The sequence below is a fragment of the Podarcis filfolensis genome (genome assembly GCF_964270895.1).
Source record: "Podarcis filfolensis genome assembly, chromosome: 1".
Classification (NCBI taxonomy): Eukaryota; Metazoa; Chordata; class Lepidosauria; order Squamata; family Lacertidae; genus Podarcis; species Podarcis filfolensis.
In genome coordinates this window covers 2,672,613-2,698,387 of record NC_139604.1, presented here as the reverse complement: position 1 = coordinate 2,698,387, position 25,775 = coordinate 2,672,613, and the positions used below count along the sequence as shown (strand labels likewise).

The 25,775-nt window shown below is 40.7% G+C and overlaps 1 protein-coding gene across 3 annotated transcripts in view; it reads right to left on the bottom strand.

The window, feature by feature from the left end:
• Window positions 1-25,775, bottom strand: part of SPAG16 (sperm associated antigen 16) — a 388,339-nt gene that overhangs the window by 209,130 nt on the left and 153,434 nt on the right. For 2 of the 3 annotated variants that reach the window (XR_014551824.1, XM_083629671.1), the window contains exon 11: window positions 5,768-5,911. The exons of the other annotated variant lie outside the window; for it this stretch is intronic. Coding sequence is in view for 1 of the 2 variants with exons in the window: in XM_083629671.1 (XP_083485797.1) it covers window positions 5,768-5,911 (144 nt within the window). In the remaining variant the exon portion in view is untranslated. The remainder of the gene's footprint in view (window positions 1-5,767; window positions 5,912-25,775) is intronic. 3 annotated transcript variants of the gene reach the window in all.

Sequence of the window (25,775 nt, the reverse complement as noted above, 5' to 3'; positions counted from 1 at the left end):
TATTATCTTTAATTTGCTCTCTGGTAGAAACCCGGCTTGGTCTTTCTTTATTATTCTTTTTAACAAAATTTTCATTCTGTTTGCTAAAACACCTGTGAAAATTTTATAATCTATATTTAATAAGGAGATTGGTCTATAAGTTTTAATTAATTTCGAATCTGCATCTTGTTTTGGGAGTAGGGTTATTAACGCTTCTTGCCAAGAATCTGGTATTTCTCCTTTCTCTAGTATTTCATTCATAATTAATTTTAATTTTGGTGCAATTATTTCTTCTAGTTTTTTATAGTATGTCCGTCTGGTCCTGGTGATTTCCCTTCTTTCATATTTTTTATCACTTTTTTATTTCTTCTAATTCAATATTTGAATTTAAGATGTCACATTCCGTTTCATTAATTTCTGGTAAGCTGTTCTCTAACAGATATTTTTGAATTTTCTTTTCCTTCTCCTGTTCTGCTTTATAAATTTTTTTATAATATTTTATAAATCTGTCTTTAATCTGTTCCAGTTCAATAATTTCTTTTTCTTCATCTATAATTCTATTTATTACTCTTTCTATTTGCCTTTCTTTAATAAGCCATGCCAACATTCTGCCGGGTTTATTTGCCTGTTCAAAGTATCTTTGTTTTGTCCAGATAATTTTTTTTTTCAACTTCTCTATTGATTAAATTGGATAAATGAGATTGTAGATTCTTGATGTGCTGGAGTGTGTCTTCATTTTTTGGATTTTTTACTAGTTCTTTTTCTTTCTCTCTTATTTGTTTATCTCCATATTATTTTCTTTATTTCTCTTTATTTCCCCCATTTGTTGTATTGCATATCCTCTCATGTAAGCTTTACTTGCCTCCCAGATTATTTTCTTGTCTGTACCTTGATTTTCATTTATTTCAAAAAATTCTTTCAATGTTCCTTTTGCTTTTAATACACTTTGTTTGTCTCTCCATACCTCATCATTCATTCTTCACCTCCCCTTAGTATGACTTTTAAATTTCATGTGAGCTGATACTGGGTTATGATCTGATATGGATCTGTTCAATATTTCCGTGTTATCTAAATTCAACATCAATTTCTTTGATAACCAAATTGCATTGATTCGTCCCCCAGATTTTTTTGCTTCTGAATAGTAAGTTATATCCTTAACACTTGGGTTTTTTGTTCTACAGGCATCATATAAATTAAAATTTTCAGTTAAATGAAAGGAGGAGAGTGGCAGTCTACCTGAATTAGATGTTCTGTCTCTTTGTGTTCTATCCATTTCTATAGATGTCACCCCGTTTAAATCCCCCATGATTACTCTATTTTCGCCCACATAGTCCCATAGTCTCTCTTCTAAATTCCTAAAAAATTCATCCATTCTATTGTTCAAGGCCTATATTCCCACCACTATAATTTTTCCTTCTTTTGTTTGAATTTCTACACCTAAAGTTCTGCCTTCCTCGTGCTGAAATAAGAATTGAGGCTAAGCCAATACCACTCATCACCTGTAACCAATAAAGTTGTGGCCTAATTTGGCCCATTAAACTTAATAATTGTATCATGTGTCTTTATTTCCGGGGGGGGGGGGGGGGGACTCGCCATGCAAACAAGGAAGAAAAGACAATCTGTATCATAAAATATGGTTTCAAAATTAAAAGTAATGCTCCTGACAACATGTTAGGGTCAACTTCCCTTAATTTGCTATGGATCTCTGAAAAAAAGCCATCCTGATTGTAGCAGCCGAACCATTATTTCCCTTCAGTCCTTGCTAGAAAAGCCCACCTGGTTGCTGCTCAGTCACTTACAAGGATACACTTAGAAACCAAACATAAAGTTAGAATTTAAATCCTATTAAATGCTGCATTCTTAGTAAAACCCTAAATTGGAAGAAATGTGTGAATTCCATATTCATATATTGAATGACTTCAACGACGAACAAAAATAACAGCAGCTTTTTTCCTATTCTTTCAATACCATGCGGTGAAAATAAATTCAGACTGGCTTATTTTAATTTTAATAACTGAGTGAAAAAGAAAGCCTTTTGAAAAGTGTGTTGGTCAAAGACTAATGAGAAATCCTTGGAGGCCGAGTCACTGGATGCCATGGCAACAATACAGGATCAAAATCTTATTAGTATGCCCAGCAGCGCTACAAGGGGTAGTGTTCTCTTTCAATTGCCCCCGCCCCTTTATTCCATAAATTACTTTGATGTTCTCAAGACTGGTCCAGTAGGAACTACATTACATAATCAACTAGAATATTTCGACAGACATGCATCTATGCACCACCCTCCCAGAAGCAAAACAACCAAACATACTAGCAACATGTATTAAAATGCTTAGTTCTCACTGAAGTATAAACCTCTGTCAAGAGCACGGCTGGTGGGAATCACATGATGGATAGCTCCTCCATATTAAAACACTCTGCCCATAGAAAACTGGTGTGTCATGTAAAAGAGTTCTAGTTTAGCCTTCTACCTGAGATGTTAGTTTTTTATGTGAAGGGTTCCTCGCCCTGCAAAAAAGTGGAAGAATGTTCAGTCATAACAGACCCGAAAGGTAAAGGACCCCTGACAGTTACCGTAAGTCCAATCACAAACGACTCTGGGGTTGCAACGCTCATCTTGCTTTACAGGCCAAGGGAGCCGGCGTTTGTCCACAGTTTTTCTGGGTCATGTGGCCAGCATGACTAAGCTGCTTCTGGCGAAACCAGAGCAGTGCACGGAAACACCGTTTACCTTCCCGCCGGAGCGGTACCCGGTACCTATTTATCTACTTGCACTTTGATGTGCTTTCGAACTGCTAGGTTGGCAGGAGCAGGGACCGAACAATGGGAGCTCACCCCGTTGCGGGGATTCGAACCGCTGACCTTCCAATCGGCAAGCCGTAGGCTCAATGGTTTATACCACAGCGCCACCCACATCCCTACCTGCCACCTTAAGGGGAGCCCACAAACATTTATACCTCAACAGTAAATGGGACAATGATTTTGCTGGTTATTCATATGTGTAATTTAACACAGAGATACACGCCTATATCTTAGGATTCATCGCTTCAGTGTTTACAAGTCCCTCAGTCTCAGAGTCATAGAATTGCAGAATAGGAAGGGACCCAGAAGGGTCATTTAGTCTAATCCCCTGTAACACAAGAATCTTTTGCCCAACATGGGGCTCAAATCCATGTCGCTGAGATTAAGAGTCTCGTGTTCTACCAACTGAGCTAGCTCTCAAGCTTGACAACAGTAACCCAACCCTTTCTGCCATGTGTGAAGTCGCTCAACAGTAACTCCTATCTACTCTTCCTTTCCTTGCCTCTTTTCCCATTTCCCTTTGGGCTCTGCCTCTTCCAACTATAATAATAATAATAATATTTTTTTATTTATTCTTTTATTCTCAACTATTCTTCTAATTTATTGTTATTCTTCAGTCATTCATAAAACTTACAAAACGCAATAATACAGAATGCAACTGCAGCCCGTTACTGCTAACCTTCCTCCCTTCTTTCAGTCACTCAGCCTTTGGTCCACCTCCATGCTCAATATCCAAGCCCTCCCTGCCTCTCTGCCACCCTTCCTACCTACAGTGAACCATGGCTCATGCTCCAAGGTCCTGTGATAGACTCCCCACTCCCTCCATCAAATTGACCATACCCTTCCTTCATAGAAGCTGCAATGTTCACAGCATCAAGCAAATGGAAGTGGGGTGTATTGGGACAGGAGATCTTACCTCACAAGGCAAGCTCTAACTCCTGATCTTGTGAAGGGACAGTGTTCATGGGATGGGGGGAGAATTTAAAACAATCCCTCACCTCTAAGCCTCCCTTAATTCAAGTAGCCCATAGTTAACAGTTACATTTTAGCTACAAGCCCCAGGAAGGGCAGCCCACTGCCAAAGTTAACCTACAGATGCAGCAGCTATAGCTACAGGATGGCTTGAGGAGGAAGCCTAGTATGTTGGGGGGGAGGAAGGAGAATGCCTTATTACCATCTTCTCTAATTTGCCTTGTACACACCTTCTCTGAGTAGAATAACCCACCACCCACTGCTGCTGCCACACTAAAAAGCTGCTTCCTCTAAGTTTGTACAGACGTGGCAGTGACTTGCTATTTTGTCCAGATGCCATTTTGTTCTTAACATTTTTTAAAATCTCCAAAAATATTCCCAAACATTTAATGTCATACACAATTTTCTGAAGAAAAAGTACTTCTAGACTTCCCACCTCATCTCACCTGATGTTTGTTTTTTTACTTCTTTTTATTAGCTGTTTTGCAATATATATGTTTATATTATCTGAACTTCACTATCAATAAATCCACTGCTTATATTTAAAATCCTGCCCACAACTTCATGTATGGGTGATACTTTGATAGATAATCCATCAATGGTGTTCCTGATGCCTTTTCAATGAAACATTTGATCCTGCTTATACTGGGTAAGATCATTGGTCTAGTACTGTCTACTCTCCAGGGCTCTTTGGAAGAGATCTTTCCCATCACTAGAAATGCTGGGGATTTAAGTTGGGAGCATCTACATGCAAAGCACATGCACTGTGGCAGAACTATGAAGCTGGGAAGGACTCATCACCACCAGATCCCAGATGCTTTGGGATCACTAAGGAACACTAAGCATTGGTTCCTCCTATCCACTACCAAGATGTGGAACTGGAGAGAAGACAGACTCTGTCTGTTGCACACAAGGAACCTCCCAGGTAAAGTGACAGTCTGCAGCAGAAGCAGATGCCATTTGGCCTGATGTTTCAGTGAACAAGCAAGTCAAAGGAGTGTATGTCAAGGTGTCGCCAGTGCAACCAAGGATTTCCCAGAACAGGGAAAACAATAGGAAGTAGCAGTGGCAACCTTTGAAGAAGCAGGGGAAAAGTAAGAGGCAAGCAGAAGCAGAAGGAGGGCTGAGCAGGAGGGAAAGGGTAGCAAAGGAGTGGAGAGAGGGTATCAGATGAAAGGAGAGATCTTCCATCCCCACCACTGTGTGTGGTGTGTGTGTGTGTGTGTGTGTGTGTGTGAGAGAGAGAGAGAGAGAGAGAGTTGACTAAGCAACTAATAATGTCCAATTCATATGACTCTTAGATCTGCTTGTCCTTAAGATTTTGAATGAGCTCCTTTCTCTGACTATAGAGTCTTATGCTAATAAACCACTCACATGCCCAGTTAATTGTGCAAATAAGCAGTCAAAAGGGTTTATGAAATTGCCCTTAGTTATACTGAGAGAGAGAGAAAGAGGAATGAAGACTGTCTTTTCCCGAGTAAAGCTGCATTACCTGTCTGATTTCTAATGGTAATTAAGTGCAATGAGTTGTTGGCTATCTCAGTGTCTTAAATCACTGCTTCTTTTTCTTAAGTCATGGTGGGAGATGTTTTAGGGAAAGGTTGATGCACTTGTTCTCTAGGTAACATGGGAGAGAAAATAGATACTATTTGGACAAATAAAATAAACACTTAAAAAGCCAATTGCAGTATTTATAGGTGATTTTAAGTATGCATCTAATTCAGCCTTGTGATAAGCAGAGAGACTGGCATGGAGAGATCTGAAAAGCTTATTACACTTTGTGAGATGCACAAGCATGTGGACAAAAGTCTGAAATGTACAAAATACTGAAAGCAATCAATCTTAAGTCAACACAGTGAAAGGCAAAGGAACATTTATCTACATGTTTGGAAATTCAGCAGAAGGATCCACTCAGAATAGAAAGTCATCAAAGCAGACTGGCTCGAAAAGGCAGAGCAAACAAGCACTTTCCCAGAAGGGATTAGTACTGGTTCACAATGCTGCTTTTACTGACCTTGGATGGAAGCAGCACCCAGAAAGCCAGTCAGTATGACCTTCACCCTTCATGATGATGTTCCCATTGGGAAAGGCCCACATCTTCCACAGGCGGTCATCACTTCCAGTAACAACAATGTCTTTCCTCGGATGTAAAGCCAAACTGTAGGGAGCAGAAAGTAGGGGTTGAGAAATGAAATCAAAAGAACCATAGTACCCCAGCAATTTGTTAAGGCATTTGCTTCAAGAAGGAAGTTCCATCAGCTACATTATACCTACCATACAAACACTCTAGAAACATTACAGATTTTTTTAAAGCTAAGGTTCCAAATATTAATAAATAGGAAACAACTCACTCCTAATGTCAATGTTTTGAATGCTGAACCCAGCATAATCATTCACAACTTCAAAATACAATCAAATCTTACTTGATGCCCTCTTTATACATCATATATGTAGCAAGCACTCTGAGAAAGGTACTTGCCCTTTACCCTGGGAGACTGTGAAGGAGATCTCTGCCCCAAATCCTCTCATCTGAACTGGCACCTAGGCTAAGGTTACCAGACATCCCCGTTTCCCAAGGACAGTCCCAGAATTTACAAATCAGTCCCCATACAAAATCCACTGGAGTTGAAAAGTGTCTCCAGGTTCATTGGAAAAAATCTGGTGACCTTAACTTAGGCAAGGAGGGGAGAATGCTTGAGAAACAAACCCAACCCACTCCTCGGCTTATTGCAAACTTGGGTGAAAGGCTGCAGGAAAGGGCTCTTCTCTAAGGTCCCGTTTGTAATTTGTAATAACTTCCTTTACTCTTTACCCCCTTTCCCTTCTTAAATTGATATTTTCCTATTTAAAGAAGATTAAAAACAGTTAATTCATTTCTCTGAATCCAAGTAAAAATGGCACAAGTCCTTTTTTCAGCTTGCGCACATCCCACTGTCTTCAATAAGCCTGTGTGTATATGGAACATTATCTTCTCCCTGTCTTTCTCTAGACTTCCTTTTAAACACCTTTTAGAAAAAGAAAAGGCCACAACTATTTTCTCAAAGTGCCTTTGTGATAATCTGTAGCAACTGGTTGGTAAAAATAACATGTATAGTATATCAGAGAAAATAAGCTCTTGCCACTAGAATGTAACACACAATGCAGAATTCATAGGGTTTCCCCCCTCTGCCTTAATTACAGGGCTCCTACAAAATGCGAAAGCTGCTCAAGAGTTGTACAACCAGAAGTGAATACCATTTAATTAGCAGCTGGGTTGGTGACACAAGTATGGTCGGGCTGCCACTTGCAAAAGGGAATCACATTCATTCCTCAAAGGGTGCCATATGTGTAACATTAATTAGGAGCCCTTGCTTTTCTTTCAGCAGCTCAGCAATGTAAAAAAGTTTTGCTTTCTTTTTGTTCACGGGATCTAATTATTTCCAGTACAGAAGCCCCTGTAAACTCAAGGGAAAGTACTTTAAGAGGCCATGGCACATGTGATATCAGCATTCTCCCCCACCCCCAACTGCAGAAGGACTTAGTCCTAACATAAAGCGGCAATGCAGAGCCTGTCATAGTCATTTTCATCTGATGCATTTATATGCCCATTGCATTATTTGGAATTATTTAACTCTCCTTAAAAACAGGGGTCGCTAACCTGCAGCATTCCACTTGTTGTTGGACTCCAACTCCCATGAATCCTAGGCAGCCTGGCCAACAGTCAGATACATGGCAGGAGTCAGAGTCCACCAAGAGCTGGAGGGACACAGGTTAGCCTCACTGCTTTAGAACATGAATAGAATGGGACATAGCTTATTACAGTGGCCAGTGTGGGTGTGGTTTTGTTTACGAAGCTAGGACTAGCTTCAGTTTATGCTACAATTCAAGATATGTTATCAACTCTGAAGCATAAATATACCAATAACTGAAACCGCTTCCACCTCCAAATTGAAAATCACTGTTACTTGGGCTCAAGTAACACCCAAGCGGTGCCACCAGATTCAATGGAATTGTCTTCATGGGTAACATGTATGTCTAAGCTATCTGTGAATGAGAAATATCCAACACAAGGCTACATGCACCGATTCCCATCATTTCAGCAGAACACTATGGGGCACTGAGAGAGACTGCATAAAGGTCTACTCAGAAAGATGTGCGCAGGCATGAATTGTGTGATCCTAATCAGATGTTTAAGCCTCAGCGCAAACCTGCTTCTACAACTGTGATTCCCTGCTCCGCATTACTTTGACACTGAACATCTACACAAGACTACACTGGGCACCTGAGTGTTTGGATGGAAAAGAAGCTAGAGATGCTCAATATACATAATCAGTGATGAAGTCATGATAAACAGCCTGTGGCATCAGTTGCCTAGATCTCATCCCACCAAAGGCTTCTGTGTCTTTAAATTATTGTAACCTTGAAAAAAGCTTCACATCTGGTGGGGAAACAACTTGATAAACTTATCGCTGCCTCCAAGTTATTAAAGGAATAAGAGAAAATAAAGGAAAACATTTCCTGAATCACACAAATTTCACATTTCCCCCCGTGACTCCCCATTATTTTTCTCAGGAAGACAAGGAAAAGAAAAGCACCTCCATCAGCGGTTTTCCCTGATGTCTACGACCAATACTAAAAGCAGACTTCACCACCTTTAAATGGGTCTTAAAGTCCCACCTTTTTATTGCTGCTTTTAGTGGCTAGTTTGTGTTGGATTTTTTTTTTGCTGGGTATTGTTGTTTTATACTAATTTTAGTAATATTTGAAATGTAATGAGAACTGGTTTTATATTATTATAAAATTGAATTATGATTTGATGTGCATTGACCTGTCTTGAGTATCACACTAAGCGAAACCAGAAGCACTGATCTGGAGCATTCAGAAGTTTAGTCTCATTGTCCCAAGAGAGGCTGCATTTTTTCCTATTTCATGATTTTGCACTGAAATATATAATTAGACTTTGGTACTTTGTGGTGGTTGTGCAGCATATTGTGACCAATGATCGTTCTACAATTTATTGTTGAAGGTAAGGGTATCTATTAGCTTCCAGTTTAAAAAGCATGACAACTTATATTTTGTCTGCTTTCAACAATGGTTACCTCAGCGGTTACTAATAACATTCATCAGGTTCTGCTGGAATATATATATTTTAAATAGAACTGGAGTGTTCAAATGTGAAACAAAACAGACATTTTGTGAGGTAAATTACAATGATTATTTGACTTGCTAATAATTTTTATTGTGTGACCTTTGGCACTTTTCAATGTATATGTTTTCTGAGAGCACAGAAATATTAAACTGTCTTCTTTTTCAATAAAAGGAAAACAGCTGTTCCCAAATGCAATTTTAGCTTGACCAACTTGAAACAAGGCAGTTTCTATCTCTAGCTTGTTTGAGATTAACATTCATCATTATTGTTAGCAATTCCCAGGTTTCTCTTGCATGGCAGCTTTTTCACAGATGGTTAGAAGCAATGCTGCGTTCTGTACACACTTAGAAAGAATGTGACACAAAACTTGCCACTTGGCAAGTTCTGCTAAATTACAAAGGTTTATACAAGAAGGCATTTCCAAATTGATTAAAAAATACAGCATTGACCTGCCAATTCAAATTCCTAAATTAATATGAAAATTTAAGGCATTACCCTTTTCAAGGTCACCATTAGAATTGGAAAAAGATATATCACTTCCTATTTTCAATATACGGGGCCCTGATCATGCGTATATGCATTTAATGGCCTATGTTGCTTCTGTGCACGTACACACACCCACACACACCCACACACCCCTTCCTATGCATTATGAGATTAGAAGTGGGCATCAGACGTGTGTGACATCTCCCCTTTCCTTCCTGTCCCTACTTCATACTCTATGAGCAGAAGGTACTGTCCAAACTGCAATAAACCTTAATTTGGATACTTGACCGAAAACTTGTAGTAAAAGTTCAAACTATGGATTGACAAAGGATTTATAAAAATAGTTATGAAAGAGATGCAGAGGGGGGAATCATTACATTAAGATCCACAATGCGGGGAGGGGGGTGTCAAAAGGGATTATATGTTTTTTAATTCATTTGTTTATGTAAAATGAAAAATGCAAAAATAACATTTATAAAAAGGAAGTATTTTGATAGCAATGATATAAAAGATCCATGGTCAGGGTAAGATAGGTGCAAACTCTCTTCCTATGCAGCCTGGCCTTCCCACTATGACAGGCTGGAAGAAGAAGATGGGGCTGTTAGCCATTCAGTTCAAACAAACATTGGTTACAGAGCCTGCTTTGGAGCAAAACAGTCACAATCTCCAGCTCAGACATAAGCCAGGGATCATAGTTTGTTTCTCCCATATGCTTAGCAGGAGCAAATTGCCCCTGTTCAGAGTGTTAGCTATGGTTTACTGGGTTACTGGTTTACTGGGACTGGAGAAATGGGGTCAGAGTCTGAAGTGGGTTGAGTGACTGGACTTCTGCTCAAGAACTAATGTTCCCTTCAGCACACAGAACTAGTTGGGCAGCTCACTGGCTCTCTTCCTTGTCCAGTAAGGTTTAATCAATTATAAGGAAAGAGTAATATGAAAGAAGGGTTTCAAATCTCAGCAAGCAGAACAGGACTGGCACATCCTATAATTAACAATGCCTTTATGAATGGATGGGTTTCATTTCAGCTTGAAACATTTCTGCCTTCATTTAAATCTAATTTTGGTGATGAAATAACTTTTTTTGCTTTTATTCAGTTGGAGGTTTGACATTTTAGAGATCTGAAAACTGTTGTGTATGATATCATCGAAAACATTTCTTTTAAGGTCAAAGAATTACAGTTTTCTGACATTTACAGTGATAATAAATTCTGTATTTCTAGCCATTAGGTAACAAGGGGTTTCAACCACCTCATAAATCGCCTAATGATTTGACATTGCCCATATTGCACAGATTCAACAGGACTCTCGTACTGCATGTGCATTTCTCCTGTGTGCTATTATTTCTGACAATGCCTATTCACACTACCCATACAGATGCTACTTATGTGATGAACATATTTCCCAATAGCCTTGTCTCCATTGTTCTATGTTATATTTTTATTACACTTATTTAAAATATTTAAATCCCACTCATTCACAATGTTCAAAGCAGCAACCAACAAAATTTCAAATCACATTAAAATGGCAATAAACAAACTGCACGACACTTCTAAAAACTTTTCATTTCTGCTGAAACAGAACATTGTCATGTTACCTGCTGCTGCCCAGCCACAAGAGACCTCAGAGGCAGGAGAGGCCAGCCAACCAACCAAGTCTCAGGGGGCCTGGAGGTAGAGTCCATATACAAGGTTTAGTCAAGTCCTAAGGTCAGGGGTATTTCAGTTCACATAGTAAGAGGGTCCAAGCTGAAAGTCCAAGGTCATGAGAAGCAAGAAGCAGCAAGGTCTGGTCAGGAACGACACATGTTGTTTCCAACAACTGGCTGAGGCTGGAAACCCTGCTTAAGAAAGCTGGAGGCAGCTGGTTCTCATCCAGAGCAAGAAGGCTGATCAGCAGCAGATGGAGTCACTTCAGGCTCAGCAGGTGAAGGCGACTCCTGGCCCATGACACAGGAGTCCACAAGTTACTGTATATGCATGTACAGTGGTACCTCTGGATACGAACAGGATCCGTTCCAGAGCTCCGTTCGCATCCTGAGTAGAACGTAACACGCGACTGTGCGTCTGCACAGGTCGTGTTTCACCACTTCCGTGCATGCACGTGACATCATTTTGAGCGTCTGCACACGCACGAGTAGCGAAACCTGGAAGTAATGCGCTCTGTTACTTCCGGGTCACCGTGGAGCGCAACCCGAAAATACTTAACCTGAAGCTACTTCAACCTAAGGTATGACTGTATACATATTGTATTTTCTTCATCCTTATGGAAAATATGTAGATCCAGTTGACATTCTGAAATTTCTTTTATTACTATATATTTTTTTTGAAAAAACTGTGTCCACCAAAAATATAAATATGTGCCTCTTTGTTACATTTGTTTCCAGGTTTCACTAGAACGCCGCTCAGACTATCCAAAGTAAAAAGCGCAAAAATTCATTACCCTGAAATCACTTACTTTTCTTATGTTATTTATTAAAATATTTATAGTCCCCTTCTCAAAGTTTCCTGTAGCAACTATATATATTTTAAATGGACAACTTAAACTGTAATCCTATACTCACTTACCTGGAAGTACCATTGTACTTAGTGGGGCTTACTTCTGATTGCAGTGTTTAAAAAAAAATATGCATGGGGGCAACAAACCAGATAGCAGACCAAGGATAATAATAATAATAATAATAATAATAATAATAATAATAATAATAATAATTTATTTGTACCCCGCCCATCTGGCTGGGTTTCCCCAGCCACTCTGGGCAGCTTCCAACAAAGACCAAAAATACACTAAAATGTCACACATTAAAAACTTCCCTGAACAGGGCTGCCTTCAGATGTCTTCTGAATGTCAGGTAGTTGTTTATCTCTTTGACATCTGGTGGGAGGGAGTTCCATAGGGTGGGCGCCACTACCGAAAAGGCCCTCTGCCTGGTTCCCTGTAACTTTGCTTCTCGCAATGAGGGAACCGCCAGAAGGCCCTCGGATAGCATGAGATACATTATTCTAATAGTGTTTTCCATTTTAGGTTCCTTATATGCCCACATCCATCCCCACACGTGTAAAGCTTTCATTCTGGTAAGTTGTTCACTTTATTTATTTGAAGACAATTTTGTATTTGCAGATACTCAAACCATTGTCATTTAGCTTTGTTTGCTTTTTTGTAGCAGTATACAAATAACAGTAATAATACATGTACCTACTATACTCAAGATGCATCTGTCAAGAGACCTGAGGCTCAGGGCTGAAGCTGCCAGTGTTGATCTTTGACAAATGTGAAAATCCCCCCCCCCCTCTCTCTGTCTCTCTCATACACACACCCGCCCCCTTATGATAAATGTTTTATTAGAACTTGAGTTATAAATAGAAATAACCTTCACAGAATATTACAATATTAACCTCTGGTATATTAAAGTAAATAAAATTGGCCCGAAACATATGATACTGGCTCTGACTAAGATCTTTGGTCCATCTGGCCCAGGGCCACATGGCAGTGACTGGCAGTGGTACTTCAGAGTCTCAAACAGAGGACTTTGCCAGCTCTTCTTCCTGATGCCAGGGACAGAGGTTTCTGTATGCAAAGAGAGGAGCATCACTGAGCTATGGAAATCTTCACACAAGTAGGGATTTGGAAGGGTCCCTGACCGAATGCAGAAAAAAGACAAAAGACTGGGCGAACACCATTCTGCCATGAGAGAATAGAACAAGTCTGTGTTGAACCTCATCCTCCCCCTGCCCAAAAGGGAAGAAACCTTCCACCAGTCAGGGAAGGGAAATGCAGAGGTGGCAGCAAATGCAGGTACTGTGTTCCCCCCAACCTTCTCGCCAAAGTCTAGCAATGGGGCAGGCCCCACTATCCCTGGCCTGAAATGGCCCATTCCTACTAGGAAGACTTCCTAGAAAAAGAGGGGGGTCTGACATATGCATGCAGATGCTCTCCTCAGGCTCTCAGACTGTGTATCCTGGAACCAAGTGATAGGGATTCAGCAGCAGAGCACATTGTGCACTGAGAGATGCCCAACACACACACACACACACACACACACACACACACACACAGAGTACAGGTTCTGTGATGCTGCTGTTATGCTAGTTCTTGGCTGTGGGGATACAAATTTAAATCACTAATTAAATATTTGAACAACACAGAAATGCTAGGAAAAGAATACCTACATCACCTGCTCTATCAGAAAAATAAAACAGTCTATAATACCTAATGGCATATCAAAATGTTACAAACTTCAAATCTGTGTACTCTGGAAAAAAAATAGTTTTAATTTAGATGTGGTACAGAAATGTGGTTAAGAAAGGGATATTCATGAATAGAAATACCACCCAGATGAATGCACTAATAATTAAATAAAATGTGTGTGAATACTCCTTTTACTGGCACAGCTATGTATAAACTAAACTAATTTAAGATGTGCCCCATTAGTCTTCTTACCATGTGAAGTAATATTTATTTATTTATTTTGCTAACATTAGTCTTTAAACTGTGCATTGCATTATTCTACAATTACCATGCTGATGATATTTTTCTATGACAAATAGACTGTGATCCTCTCTTTAAAATAAAAAAGACAACCATTAAAAAATAACTTTCATTATACACTTCAGTAAGGGAAGTAGACAAGAAATGCGGAGATGAAGGTTTACATTTTTAGTTTTAAATAGCCACCCACTCAGATAAAGTTATATCAAGAAACTATAGGGGGATGTTAGAACATTAGCTCTAATTGAAAAATGAACTAGAAGGATGTTCAGACTCAGCTATGTGAAAGCATCATACTTTTTCTTTCATTCTTTCCTGTGTAACCTTATCATTATGCACTTGACATCCATCTAAGCAGGGCAGATTTCAACAAATAATGGACACAGAATCTGTAGGCAGTCTGCCATCAAGTTCCACCTTGTCCCCCAGAATATTTAATATATATATATATATGAAACCACTAGGAGGGATTGGGAATGCAATGTCTCTAATATAACTAATATAACGCTGCCAGACAGGGGACACAGAAAGGGCTGAACTCCTCAATGCCTTCTTTGCCTCAGTCTTCTCCGATAAAGAAAACAATACCCGACCTGAAGAATTTGGAGCAAATGATTCAGCAGAGGAAACACAGCCCAGAATAACTAAGGAGATAGTACAAGAATACTTGGCTAGTCTAGATGTATTCAAGTCTCCAGGGCCAGATGAACTGCATCCAAGAGTATTAAAAGAACTGGCAGATGTGATCTCAGAACCACTGGCAGTCATCTTTGAGAATTCCTGGAGAACAGGCGAAGTCCCGGCAGACTGGAGGAGGGCAAATGTTGTCCCTATTTTCAAAAAGGGGAAAAGAGAGGACCCAAATAATTACCGCCCAGTCAGTCTGACATCAATACCAGGGAAGATTCTAGAGCAGATCATTAAGCAAACAGTCTGTGAGCACCTAGAAAGGAATGCTGTGATCACCAATAGTCAGCATGGATTTCTGAAAAATAAGTCATGTCAGACTAACCTGATCTCGTTTTTTGACAGAATTACAAGCCTGGTAGATGAAGGGAACGCAGTGGATGTAGCCTACCTTGATTTCAGCAAGGCATTTGACAAGGTGCCCCATGATATTCTTGTAAAGAAGCTGGTAAAATGCGGTCTTGACTATGCTACCACTCAGTGGATTTGTAACTGGCTGACTGACCGAACCCAAAGGGTGCTCATCAATGGTTCCTCTTCATCCTGGAGAAGAGTGACTAGTGGGGTGCCACAGGGTTCTGTCTTGGGCCCGGTCTTATTCAACATCTTTATCAATGACTTGGATGATGGACTCAAGGGCATTCTGATCAAATTTGCAGATGACACCAAACTGGGAGGGGTGGCTAACACCCCAGAGGACAGGATCACACTTCAAAACGACCTTGACAGATTAGAGAACTGGGCCAAAACAAACAAGATGAATTTTAACAGGGAGAAATGTAAAGTATTGCACTTGGGCAAAAAAAATGAGAGGCACAAATACAAGATGGGTGACACCTGGCTTGAGAGCAGTACATGTGAAAAGGATCTAGGAGTCTTGGTTGACCACAAACTTGACATGAGCCAACAGTGTGACGCAGCAGCTAAAAAAGCCAATGCAATTCTGGGCTGCATCAATAGGAGTATAGCATCTAGATCAAGGGAAGTAATAGTGCCACTGTATTCTGCTCTGGTCAGACCTCACCTGGAGTACTGTGTCCAGTTCTGGGCACCACAGTTCAAGAAGGACATTGACAAACTGGAACGTGTCCAGAGGAGGGCAACCAAAATGGTCAAAGGCCTGGAAACAATGCCTTATGAGGAACGGCTAAGGGAGCTGGGCATGTTTAGCCTGGAGAAGAGGAGGTTAAGGGGTGATATGATAGCCATGTTCAAATATATAAAAGGATGTCACATAGAGGAGGGAGAAAGGTTGTTTTCTGCTGCTCCAGAGAAGCGGACACGGAGCAATGGATCCAAACTACAAGAAAGAAGATTCCACCTAAACATTAGGAAGAACTTCCTGACAGTAAGAGCTGTTCGACAGTGGAATTTGCTGCCAAGGAGTGTGGTGGAGTCTCCTTCTTTGGAGGTCTTTAAGCAGAGGCTTGACAACCATATGTCAGGAGTGCTCTGATGGTGTTTCCTGCTTGGCAGGGGGTTGGACTCGATGGCCCTTGTGGTCTCTTCCAACTCTATGATTCTATGATTCTATGATTCTATGAACTATAAAAACAAATAAGTAAGTGAGTGAACCCTGCCTCTCTCTCTCTCTCCATTCCCCATGAATCAGGAAAGGCTGTGCAAGTACTGAGCCAGGTGGGCCAGATGAAGGCCAATAAACTAAGGCTGATCCTGATAAGATGGTATGTATGTGTGTATGGAAATCAGGGAGGCAGCCTAGCACTTCCCCTGAGAGAACAGGCTCATGGTCTGGGGTGTGCCTCTCAACGCCACGCTGCCATTTGAGGCCCAAGTGGCCTCCCTGGAGAGGAGTGCCAGGATAACATGATACAGCAGTTATCACGTCACACACGGATCAGGGACAACAAGGTCCAAGCCGCTGCTCAGTCATAAGCTCATGGGGTGACCTTAGGACAGTTACTATCTCTCACCCTAACACACCTTGGAGTGCTGTGGTAAAATATCATAGGATGGGGGAGGCCAGGTGGGATAAAACATACTAGCAGAAGCAGTAACATTAAGATTTACATACATACAGTTCTGCGCATTCCTGCTCAAATATGCTGCTTCACATCTATTGTTCAATAGCTTCCAGTGACATATTCCATTCCCGCCCCCCCTGGACAAAGCTGAGCAGGAAGAGCGAACCCCACTAACCTCCCAACTCATTTTAGTACTCCTGCAGAATACAAAGAAAAGAAAATGAACAATAAAACATCTTGGGTTTTCTACTCCTTTAGATTGATCCCAGGAGAAAACAACAACAAAATCCATTTTTGCACTCAAGCATCTGATGTGGCCAGTTTTAGATTACAGGCTTTTTATAGCTCATTTCTGACTGAAGAGGTTGAGCACCACAACATCTCTTTCTTAGAATACACAAATACTGTCATTTCCAGCTGTTATTGTGCTCAACTAGCTATAGATTCTAAACAAACACACCCCAGCCTCCTCTTTTTTAACAGGACATTCTCTTTGTTAAAATCTCCTCTTGTCAGTAGTTGTAACCTTGGTGTTATATACTGTCAAGAAAGTAAACATTACCTCAAAGCTTTCTGTAAAAAATGTGGTTGCATTGTACCTCAGGAAAGGAATACTGTGGACATTAAAAATATATAACATACATGAATCTAAAAAGTACTGAAACTAACATGCATAAATATTTTATTTTCCCCCAACCTTTGCCCTATTTGGGAATTAATACTCTCATTTTCATAGCATGGGAGCCAGGAATGGGGGTGCACCGTGCAGCTCTGCCCCCTAGTGTGAAATGCGCAAAGGTCTGTAGCAACTGGGAATGGGAAATTTATTTTGATCTGCATTTTAGAGAAAAAACATACCTGATTCACCCTTCCTGGTCCAATCATTGTCTCCCTTTACTGCTCTCATTCCCACTTCCTAACCCCCTACCAAGTCATCTCAGCATTGCCCTAAATCAGAACTGTACGATGGAGTCAGTTGCCACTCCAGGAAAATCCTGCCTGCACCCCACAATCCCTGCTTCAGTGCCTTACAGCTTATTAAATCCTAAAAAGGTAAAGGTAAAGCACCCCTGGCAGTTAAGTCCAGTCGCAGATGTCTCTGAGGTTGCAGCGCGCATCTTGCTTTATTGGCCGAGGGAGCCGACGTTTGTCCACAGACAGTTTCTCTCGGCCATGAGCCGCTTCTGGCGAAACCAGAACAGCGCATGGAAACGCCATTTACCTTTCCGCCAGAGTGGCACCTATTTATCTACTTGCAGTTTTGGGCGCGCTTTTGAACTGCTAGGTGGGCAGGAGCAGGGACCGAGCAATGGATACTCACCCCGTAGCAGGAATTCGAACCGCCAACCTTCTGATCGGCAAGTCCTAGGCTCAGTGGTTTAGACCACAGCACCACTTATTAAATCCAATTTATTAAATCCTAGAACTGCTAGCTGGCTGAACCATGAACAAGAGCACTGTTAGAAATTAGGGTCCACAGCAAAAATTGCTTCCCCTTACAGTTGCGGCCTGGCATGGCCCCTTGGGGAGGGGCAGTCACCTCCTCCTTCAGAGCTGGCCACTTTGCTTTGTCCTCTGGCCGGCCACAGAGGATGATGGGATAGCCTGCAAAAATTTAAATCAAAATTGGCCAATGAAGACCTTTGGGGTGGGGTGCTTTGGCAGAGGACCAGAGGGCTCAAGACTTCACTCCAGTTTGATACCAAGGGGATTTAAGCTGGTCGTGCTGAGTGCCAGCAGTGTTATCAGCGGCAGATCAATCCACTAGCCACATGGGCATTGCATTCAGAAGATTTTGCTATGGAGAAAATCATCGTTTTTGGAGCCGGGAACAAATTGGGCCACTTGAGGATTTTGCCTTCCTCATAGCAATTGTCACAACTTTCAGCAGATAAGGCATTGGATTGAATCTTTAGTCTATTCTGGCACCGGGGGACGGGGCGGGGGACGGACAGGTGAGATGGTGCATCATCTGCCTTGAGCAGATGCGGTATCTCAGGGTACCTTTAAGAAGAAGATTCTGTCCAGAAGCCAAAATGGGGAGCAAATGGGCCATACAACCTCCAAAGGCGGCGGGGGGGGGGCACAGCTTAGTTGACCTGTGTTTTGAGGTGACCCTTAACCCAAGCCTGACCCTGTCCAACATCAGCCTGCAGGCAGGAGGCTAATTCAGGATACATGCCCAATGCCTAAGCCAAAGCCTACCGGCATTTGTAATAATAAAAAAGTTGTGGTCATTTTCAATTCCAGAACATTTTTACTTCTGTTCTGCTGCCACTTCCTCCTTTCCTGTCCCTCAGGGCACACTGCACACGGGCCCAAAACATTTCTCTTTCTTTCTTTCTTTCTTTCTTTCTTTCTTTCTTCATATCCTACTTGTTTCGATAAAGATTTGAAAGTGGGCCCAATGCAGCACTGTTTTAGAAATGATGAAAAATCTATGAACCAGATCAAAATGACTGCAGGGAGAAGGAAAATAAATGCTAGCATAATTCCACAAATTCCATGCAGTGCTATAACAGTAAGGCTCTATAGCAGTTTGTTTGCTTTATTTGTGCCAAAGGCCAAAGAAAGCTCTTAGGCAATTCATTAATTTTAAACACAATCAATTAAACTCTACTTTTTGAGACAGAATCATAGACTCATACAGTTAGAAGGTACCACAAGGGTCATCTAGCTTGTTTCCCTGCAATGCAGGAATCTTTTTGCCCAATGTGAGGTTCAAACCAACAAACCTGAAATTAAGAGTCTCATGCTCCACTAACTGAGCAATGCCTTCACCCATAAATATTTCCACAGAACACACCCAAAGAAAAGTTTCGTTTCAGTTTTCTTGAGCTCTGTCATGACGTGCAAGATCTCTTCCATGAGCAGAAAGCATTTTTCACACGCAGAAAAATACTTCTGACTCACCCACTCTGGTATTTGTACATTTAATGGCTTATAAACAATGAATTCATTAATGTTTATTAATATAAGAAACTATAATCTATTTAAAATGTTCTATTTATCATTCTGAGATTTGTATTCTATTCTGAAATTTATAATATTATATGTTATAATATTAATTATAGGTTAATGAAGCAATGCTAGAGAGAGAGTGTGTGTAGAATGAACTTTAGCAAATTAAATTTTAATAAGAGGAGGAAGATATCTTTAACCCATTAATATTAATGGACTTCAGCATTAGTAATGTGGTGCTGTATTATGGTCAAACGATATTGATAATTATGGGTGATAGTCAACTAAGCTTCACGCAGTGTTGGCCCACAAAAATGAATGAACATGGCTAAGTTAGGCCATTAATTTCAGTAGGTCTAGTTTTAGTAAAACTTAATTGAATACTACTTTATGATAATAGGCATTCATAATAAACACACTACAGAGAAGTTAAATTCTTTGATATCAATTCTCAGCACCCCTTACAAAATCCCTATGATGCATCCTATGCTCATTCTACTCAGAGCAGAGCCACTGAAGTTAATGGGCATGTCTAACTTAGGGTGATTTATTTCAATGGGTCTTTGCTGAGTGCAGCTTAGCTGCCTACATCCCCCTGTAAATTAGAGCAGTGTTATTATCGCCACAATGAATATGGTGAGGCTGAGAGATTAAGGCTTGCTTAAGGAGTGTGTGCATAGCTGAAGCATGATTTGAACTGGCAACTTCCTAGCTCACATTTCAGTCATATTTGCCCAAATCAGTGTGAGGAGCAATAGGGAATAACATGTGGAATTACTTTCCTTTGCATAATAATTTTATTGCCAGTAGAAAGCAAAATCACTGTAGTTTATTTCAAAAGTAATTGGTTGACAGGGTTCAATTGTCATGAGCCCCACAGCACTGCTGGGCTTGGGCTGGCAGGCTCTGTTGCAGGAGGAAGAAACAGAAGGGCACTTCAATTGTGGGGGCCTAGGTTGGTAGAGAGGGCATATCTCCTTTCCACCCTGATTCCAGTCATTTCAGAAGGCAGATCTGGGATGCCGCCTCTCCCCTTCCCACAACTTTCCTGTGGAGCGGAGAGCCCCAGTGGAGGCTGGGGAGGGCCTTGATCAGCCAAGGGAGGAGGCTGAGTAGGGGGTGGCAGCAAGCGAACAGGAGAGGGCAGCCTTCTTGCCTCGCCTCAGGTGCTGCCTTCACAGCAGAGCATGCATTTGCAATTCCAACATTTCAGCAAGGTGAGTGAGTCTCATGAGTCAACCATGTCTCATTTTTAAAAGCTTGGCGGGGAAGCCTTGGGAACTTTTTGGGATTTTATCACTTCCATCCAGTTCTTGCCCTGCTCTTGAACTCCTGAACTCTAACGCCTGAGCCCTGGGACTTCTGATCAGCCTGTACCATTAGTTGCCTAAAGAAAGATCTCTTTCTTACTTACAAACTAGAGCCTTTGCTTGCATTTTTGGTGCTGCAACTTATATTAGGCAACGTAAGTTTAAAAATCCAACGAAATTGTTGAGAATACTGCAGGCGTTTTCATTTTAAATAAGCTATACAAATAAAACTGCTGACAATTATATTGTAATTCACTTAACTTTATGTTAGATTTTTCTTTGCCTTTATACCACTTAGTAATAAATACAATGAGAAAAGCATGGTTCCTTACAGAGAAACATTACTGAGGTACTCTATTTAAATTAACTTAGTTTTTGTTAATAAAAATGTATATTTAGAGCTTTTATTTCTGTATGTAGAGCTCCTTATTAATTTATTGAATACAAATGCAAGTAGCAATTGCTAAGAGGATTCCCGCCCCCCCCCCCCATGTATTTCCAAGAAAAGGAGAGTAGGAAAGAGGAACAGAGAATGAATATTTGGAGTCTGATATGTGAAAGTACCAAGCCAATATAGTTGATCTATTTCTATATCTTTCCTTTATAGGAAATGTGCTAATAAAAATAATATCCCCCTTTTCCCCAAAACAATAAGGACAAAAGCGAAATTAAATGAGTGTTGATCTGGTTGCAGTCCAGATTCACCCCCTGATTTAGTTTCCCTTAAACCTTTTGGTTATGGATGTTAGGAAATAAGTGGTAATAATAATCCCCCACCCCTGCTCACTTAACATCCACATCACACGTGCAGCATTTGCATTCTGCTTTTTCTGTTTAGAGAACATGATTATTCTTCAGGAAGAACAAGATTGGCTGCCAATGGCCTGATATACAGATGGAATAACATACTTCCCCCCTTTAAAAGGTCCATGTTTTGCTCGCATAAACAGGTTAAAATATGTTCATCCTTTCATGTTCTGCTGGAAGAATAGAAGAGCTGTACATAAGCATCGCTCCAATTTTTTTTAATTCAAGGTATTGGTTTCCTTCCCTTTAGCGATAAAAGTAATCATTGACATCTTGTTATTTCAGATAAACTTTGCAAGCAAACGACTTGTCAAACAGACTTCCCTTGTAGAAGTCTGCAGGGTAAAACAGATAATCAGAAGGAAAATCTTTGGAATGATGCTTATTTCAGTTTTGCATATTCTGAATACATATTCTGAATGCATATGTAGAAATCCCTGCATGAGGAATTGATGAAAACTGTGTGGACGAGTTATAAAAGATTTAAATAAATATGTGAGCAAGTTCATCCAAACTGGAAGGAATATCAAGAGAACACCATACAATATTTGTGAACAACTGTTTTGCTGAATCTGTTTCAGGGTCATGTTCAAAGTCCTCCATGCCACCTTTCATCATGTTCAAGAGAGTCCCTGAACCCTCTGCAGCAGTTTTTTTGGAGGTGGAGAAGCTAGAAAAGGGAAGGAGGAATTTATGGCTATTGCTTCCCTCCCTCTGCCCCCGGATCAAAGACCCTTCCATGAATGGAAAGACAGCATTAGTTACGTCTTATTTGTTTTTGAAGCTTACGCTTCCTGTATCTTTAATTATTTTAGCAGAAAGAAGCCTTCTTGAGGCAAAGGACCTCTTACTACTGGTACATTCCCTGATCATTTAAATAACTATTAATAGACTCAGAGCCTCTAACATTTCACAGAGGTAAATTGCACAATGTGGGGCTGCGATACGTCTGGAATTTCCTGGACATAGCCGGGATTCGGCCGTCGGAAACAGTGTCTGGGCGAAAATCGCAAAAATGTCTGGGAAAATCTGGATGTATGGCAACTCATGTCAGCGGTGTTTTTGGCGATTTTCCACTTTTTGAAATATGGCAACACTAGTATAATGATGATGAAAAGTGGATAGGACCAGAGTCCAGCAGGCTGGTGGTATGGCCCAGTGTGCAATAGCTTGAACAACACAATCAATAATGGGATGTGTCCCATGGAGGGCTTACATAATGATGTTGTATCTTCAAAACAGATTAAAGCCCCAGCATCTCTCTCTTTAGAGATTAAGCACAGAACCATTATTGAAAGGGTCGATGGCAGGGAGGGGGCAAGTGATGGGGTTGGCGGAATGGTGTGTGTGTGTGCGTGCGTGCGCCCTGAATTGCCCTCCCAATAACAGGACATAGGTATTATTGACAAAACGAGGAAATAAATATTTGACTATCACCTACCCCAAAGTACTCAGATTATTCAAATATAGCAACCTAAATCCAAACTTAAGTCAGGGCCCAGCCAAATTCAGAGTCCAGTGAGAGGGAGAAAAGCCCCCTTGGTGACTCCAATCACACCAGAGTTCCTGCAAAGCTGCTGAATGAACCACAAGCCACTTCCATTGATGTTCCGTCGGCGGCATGGAAGCACCACAAACTTTCTGCCTCAGCCCTGTCTATTTATGTATATTCATTCATTTATTTAAAACAGCATTTATACCACCATCTCAAAAGGTATCAGGTGGTGCACAACAATATCATAGCCTCCAACATTTCAGGAGGGCAAAGCAGCGCACACACAAACACACCGTGCCTCCTGCCCCATCTCCGTGCTCCTTCTGCCCACCACCCACCCAATATTCCCACAGCTGCTTCCCCCGCCCCCACCTCAAAAACCCTCAGAGTGGCTGCCACTGAGAAGAGATGTGAATCCAGTTTGCTTCAGGGCTTAGTGGCAATCTGAGCTAATGTTAGCACTCTATTCATTATACCATACTTTGTGTGTTTGTACGTATATGTTGTTTCCACTATTTTGCATGAAAGAGGAGATGTGTTGATTTTTGTAAAAAGAAAAAAAATGTGAACAACCTTTAAAAAAAAACCCCTTCTCTCATATCTATTGTTCTAAAATTCTTGGCTTTGTAGCCATTTTTAAATGGAAAAGGCATGCAAGTATATTTATTTATTCATTCACCCTGTGTATGAAATTTCAATGAAAAGGAAATGGATTATTAGCTCCCTCGCTATTTCTTATGCTGAGGGCATGAGTTCAACAAACAATGAGATGCACGGGGGGAGGAAAGCAAAACTGAGGAAAGTCTGTCTGAGGAAAACCTTTTATGCACTGACCTCCAGTAGTATCCTTTTAAAATCTCAAATTGGAGCCGCAACCATGGTTTCTTTTCTAGGTCAACAACCTTTTTGATTAAGCATTAAATGGGCCTTCTCATCTCTTTCACATCACAGATTTTTTCCAAGGCTTTGCTCTTCTAAATTACCATCCAGCTCTCAGTCTTTTTCAGACCGTTCCTTTGTGTCTCCATTTTCTGACTGCCAAACTACTGCGGGTCCTTTACTTTCTTTAATCTTGTTGTTAGTGCTGCCAGCCCACACTTAGGCTGCTTCCTAGAATGTATGTGTCAAGCAAGAGAAGATGCTGGAGAGAATTTAGGAGCATATAGATATAATTGGTCTGAAAGGCTTACTTTATGTAGAATAGCTGAATTTTATACATAACAGGTGGAAGAGAAGTTAGCAGGACTAGATTAATTGCTTCATGTCCTTTTTCTAGACGTTGCAACAACAGGTTGTTTTATACACGGTTGAAAACAGAATCATGCATGAGTAGAGTAAATAATATGATGACTGTGAACAGAATACATTTTGTGGAGGGGGGTAAGACACTTTTGGGCTAGCACTGAAACAGGGAAATAAGAAAATATGGTGTGCAAAAACACATTTTTCTCCCATCTTACTTCTCCACCTCAAAATTAGGTGCAGTACAGAAAGCAAAACAATGCCAAACCTAGATAGGGGAATGTAGCGACAGGGACAGTGGCCACCAGGCAATGGCTTTTCCCACCTGCCTTACCCCCCCCCCCCTTCAGCCCAGACCAGGACTTCAGAACAGCAGCTGTGAACAGAGAAGAGGAGTTCAGGGATATTTTTTGAAATAATTTTATAAGTTGTGTGTCTTTGTTTCTTAATTTAATAATTTTACATGTTTTTGTATGTTTTGTGGTATTTTATGCAATGTGACTTGTTATTTTTAATGATTATAGTTTAGTATTTCTTTATTGTAATTGATAAGTATTATTATTTGCTGATATTTAATTCTACTGTTTACTATTAGATTCTACTGGAATGTTGAATATTGCTTTATTTGATGTAAGTTGTTTAAGGTTATTGTGACTTATTTGTATTGGATCAGATTGTTATTATTATTGTTTGATGTTTTATGATGCTTATATATGTGTTGGAAGCCACCCTGAGTGGCTGGGGTATAAATAAAATTATTACCGTTGTTGTTGTTGTTGTTGTTGTTTAAATTTGTATAACCGCCCTATACCCATAGGTCTCAGGGTGGTTCACAATATAAAATTACTATATAAAAACAGAAAATACAGAATAAAAACAAAAATAAAGACAACACAAGAATCCCTCCTTCAACAACACATTTTAAAAAGGATTTGGATGTCAATCAGCCAAAGGCCTGGTGAAAGAGGAACGTTTTTGCCTGGCCCGTGGCTTGGTCCCTGCTCCTGCCAACCTAGCAGTTCAAAAGCACATCAAAGTGCAAGTAGATAAATAGGTACCACTCCAGCGGAAAGGTAAACGGCATTTCCATGCGCTGCTCTGGTTCGCCAGAAGCGGCTTAGTCATGCTGGCCACATGACCCGGAAGCTGTACGCCGGCTCCCTCAGCCAATAAAGCAAGATGAGCGCCGCAACCCCAGAGTCGGTCACGACTGGACCTAATGGTCAGGGGCCCCTTTACCTTTACCTTTAAAGGTATATGAAGGCACCAGTTCTGACCTTAGCAAGCTTTGCCCATTAGCTGTTCCTTGTACTGAGTGCTTTAGGTAAGCTGGAATGTATGCACATATGTGTGGATAATATCACATTTACAATAATGCATATAACATGTGAGAATTGTTTGTATCTTTAGTAGATCTGGTTAAAAGGGGGGGGAAC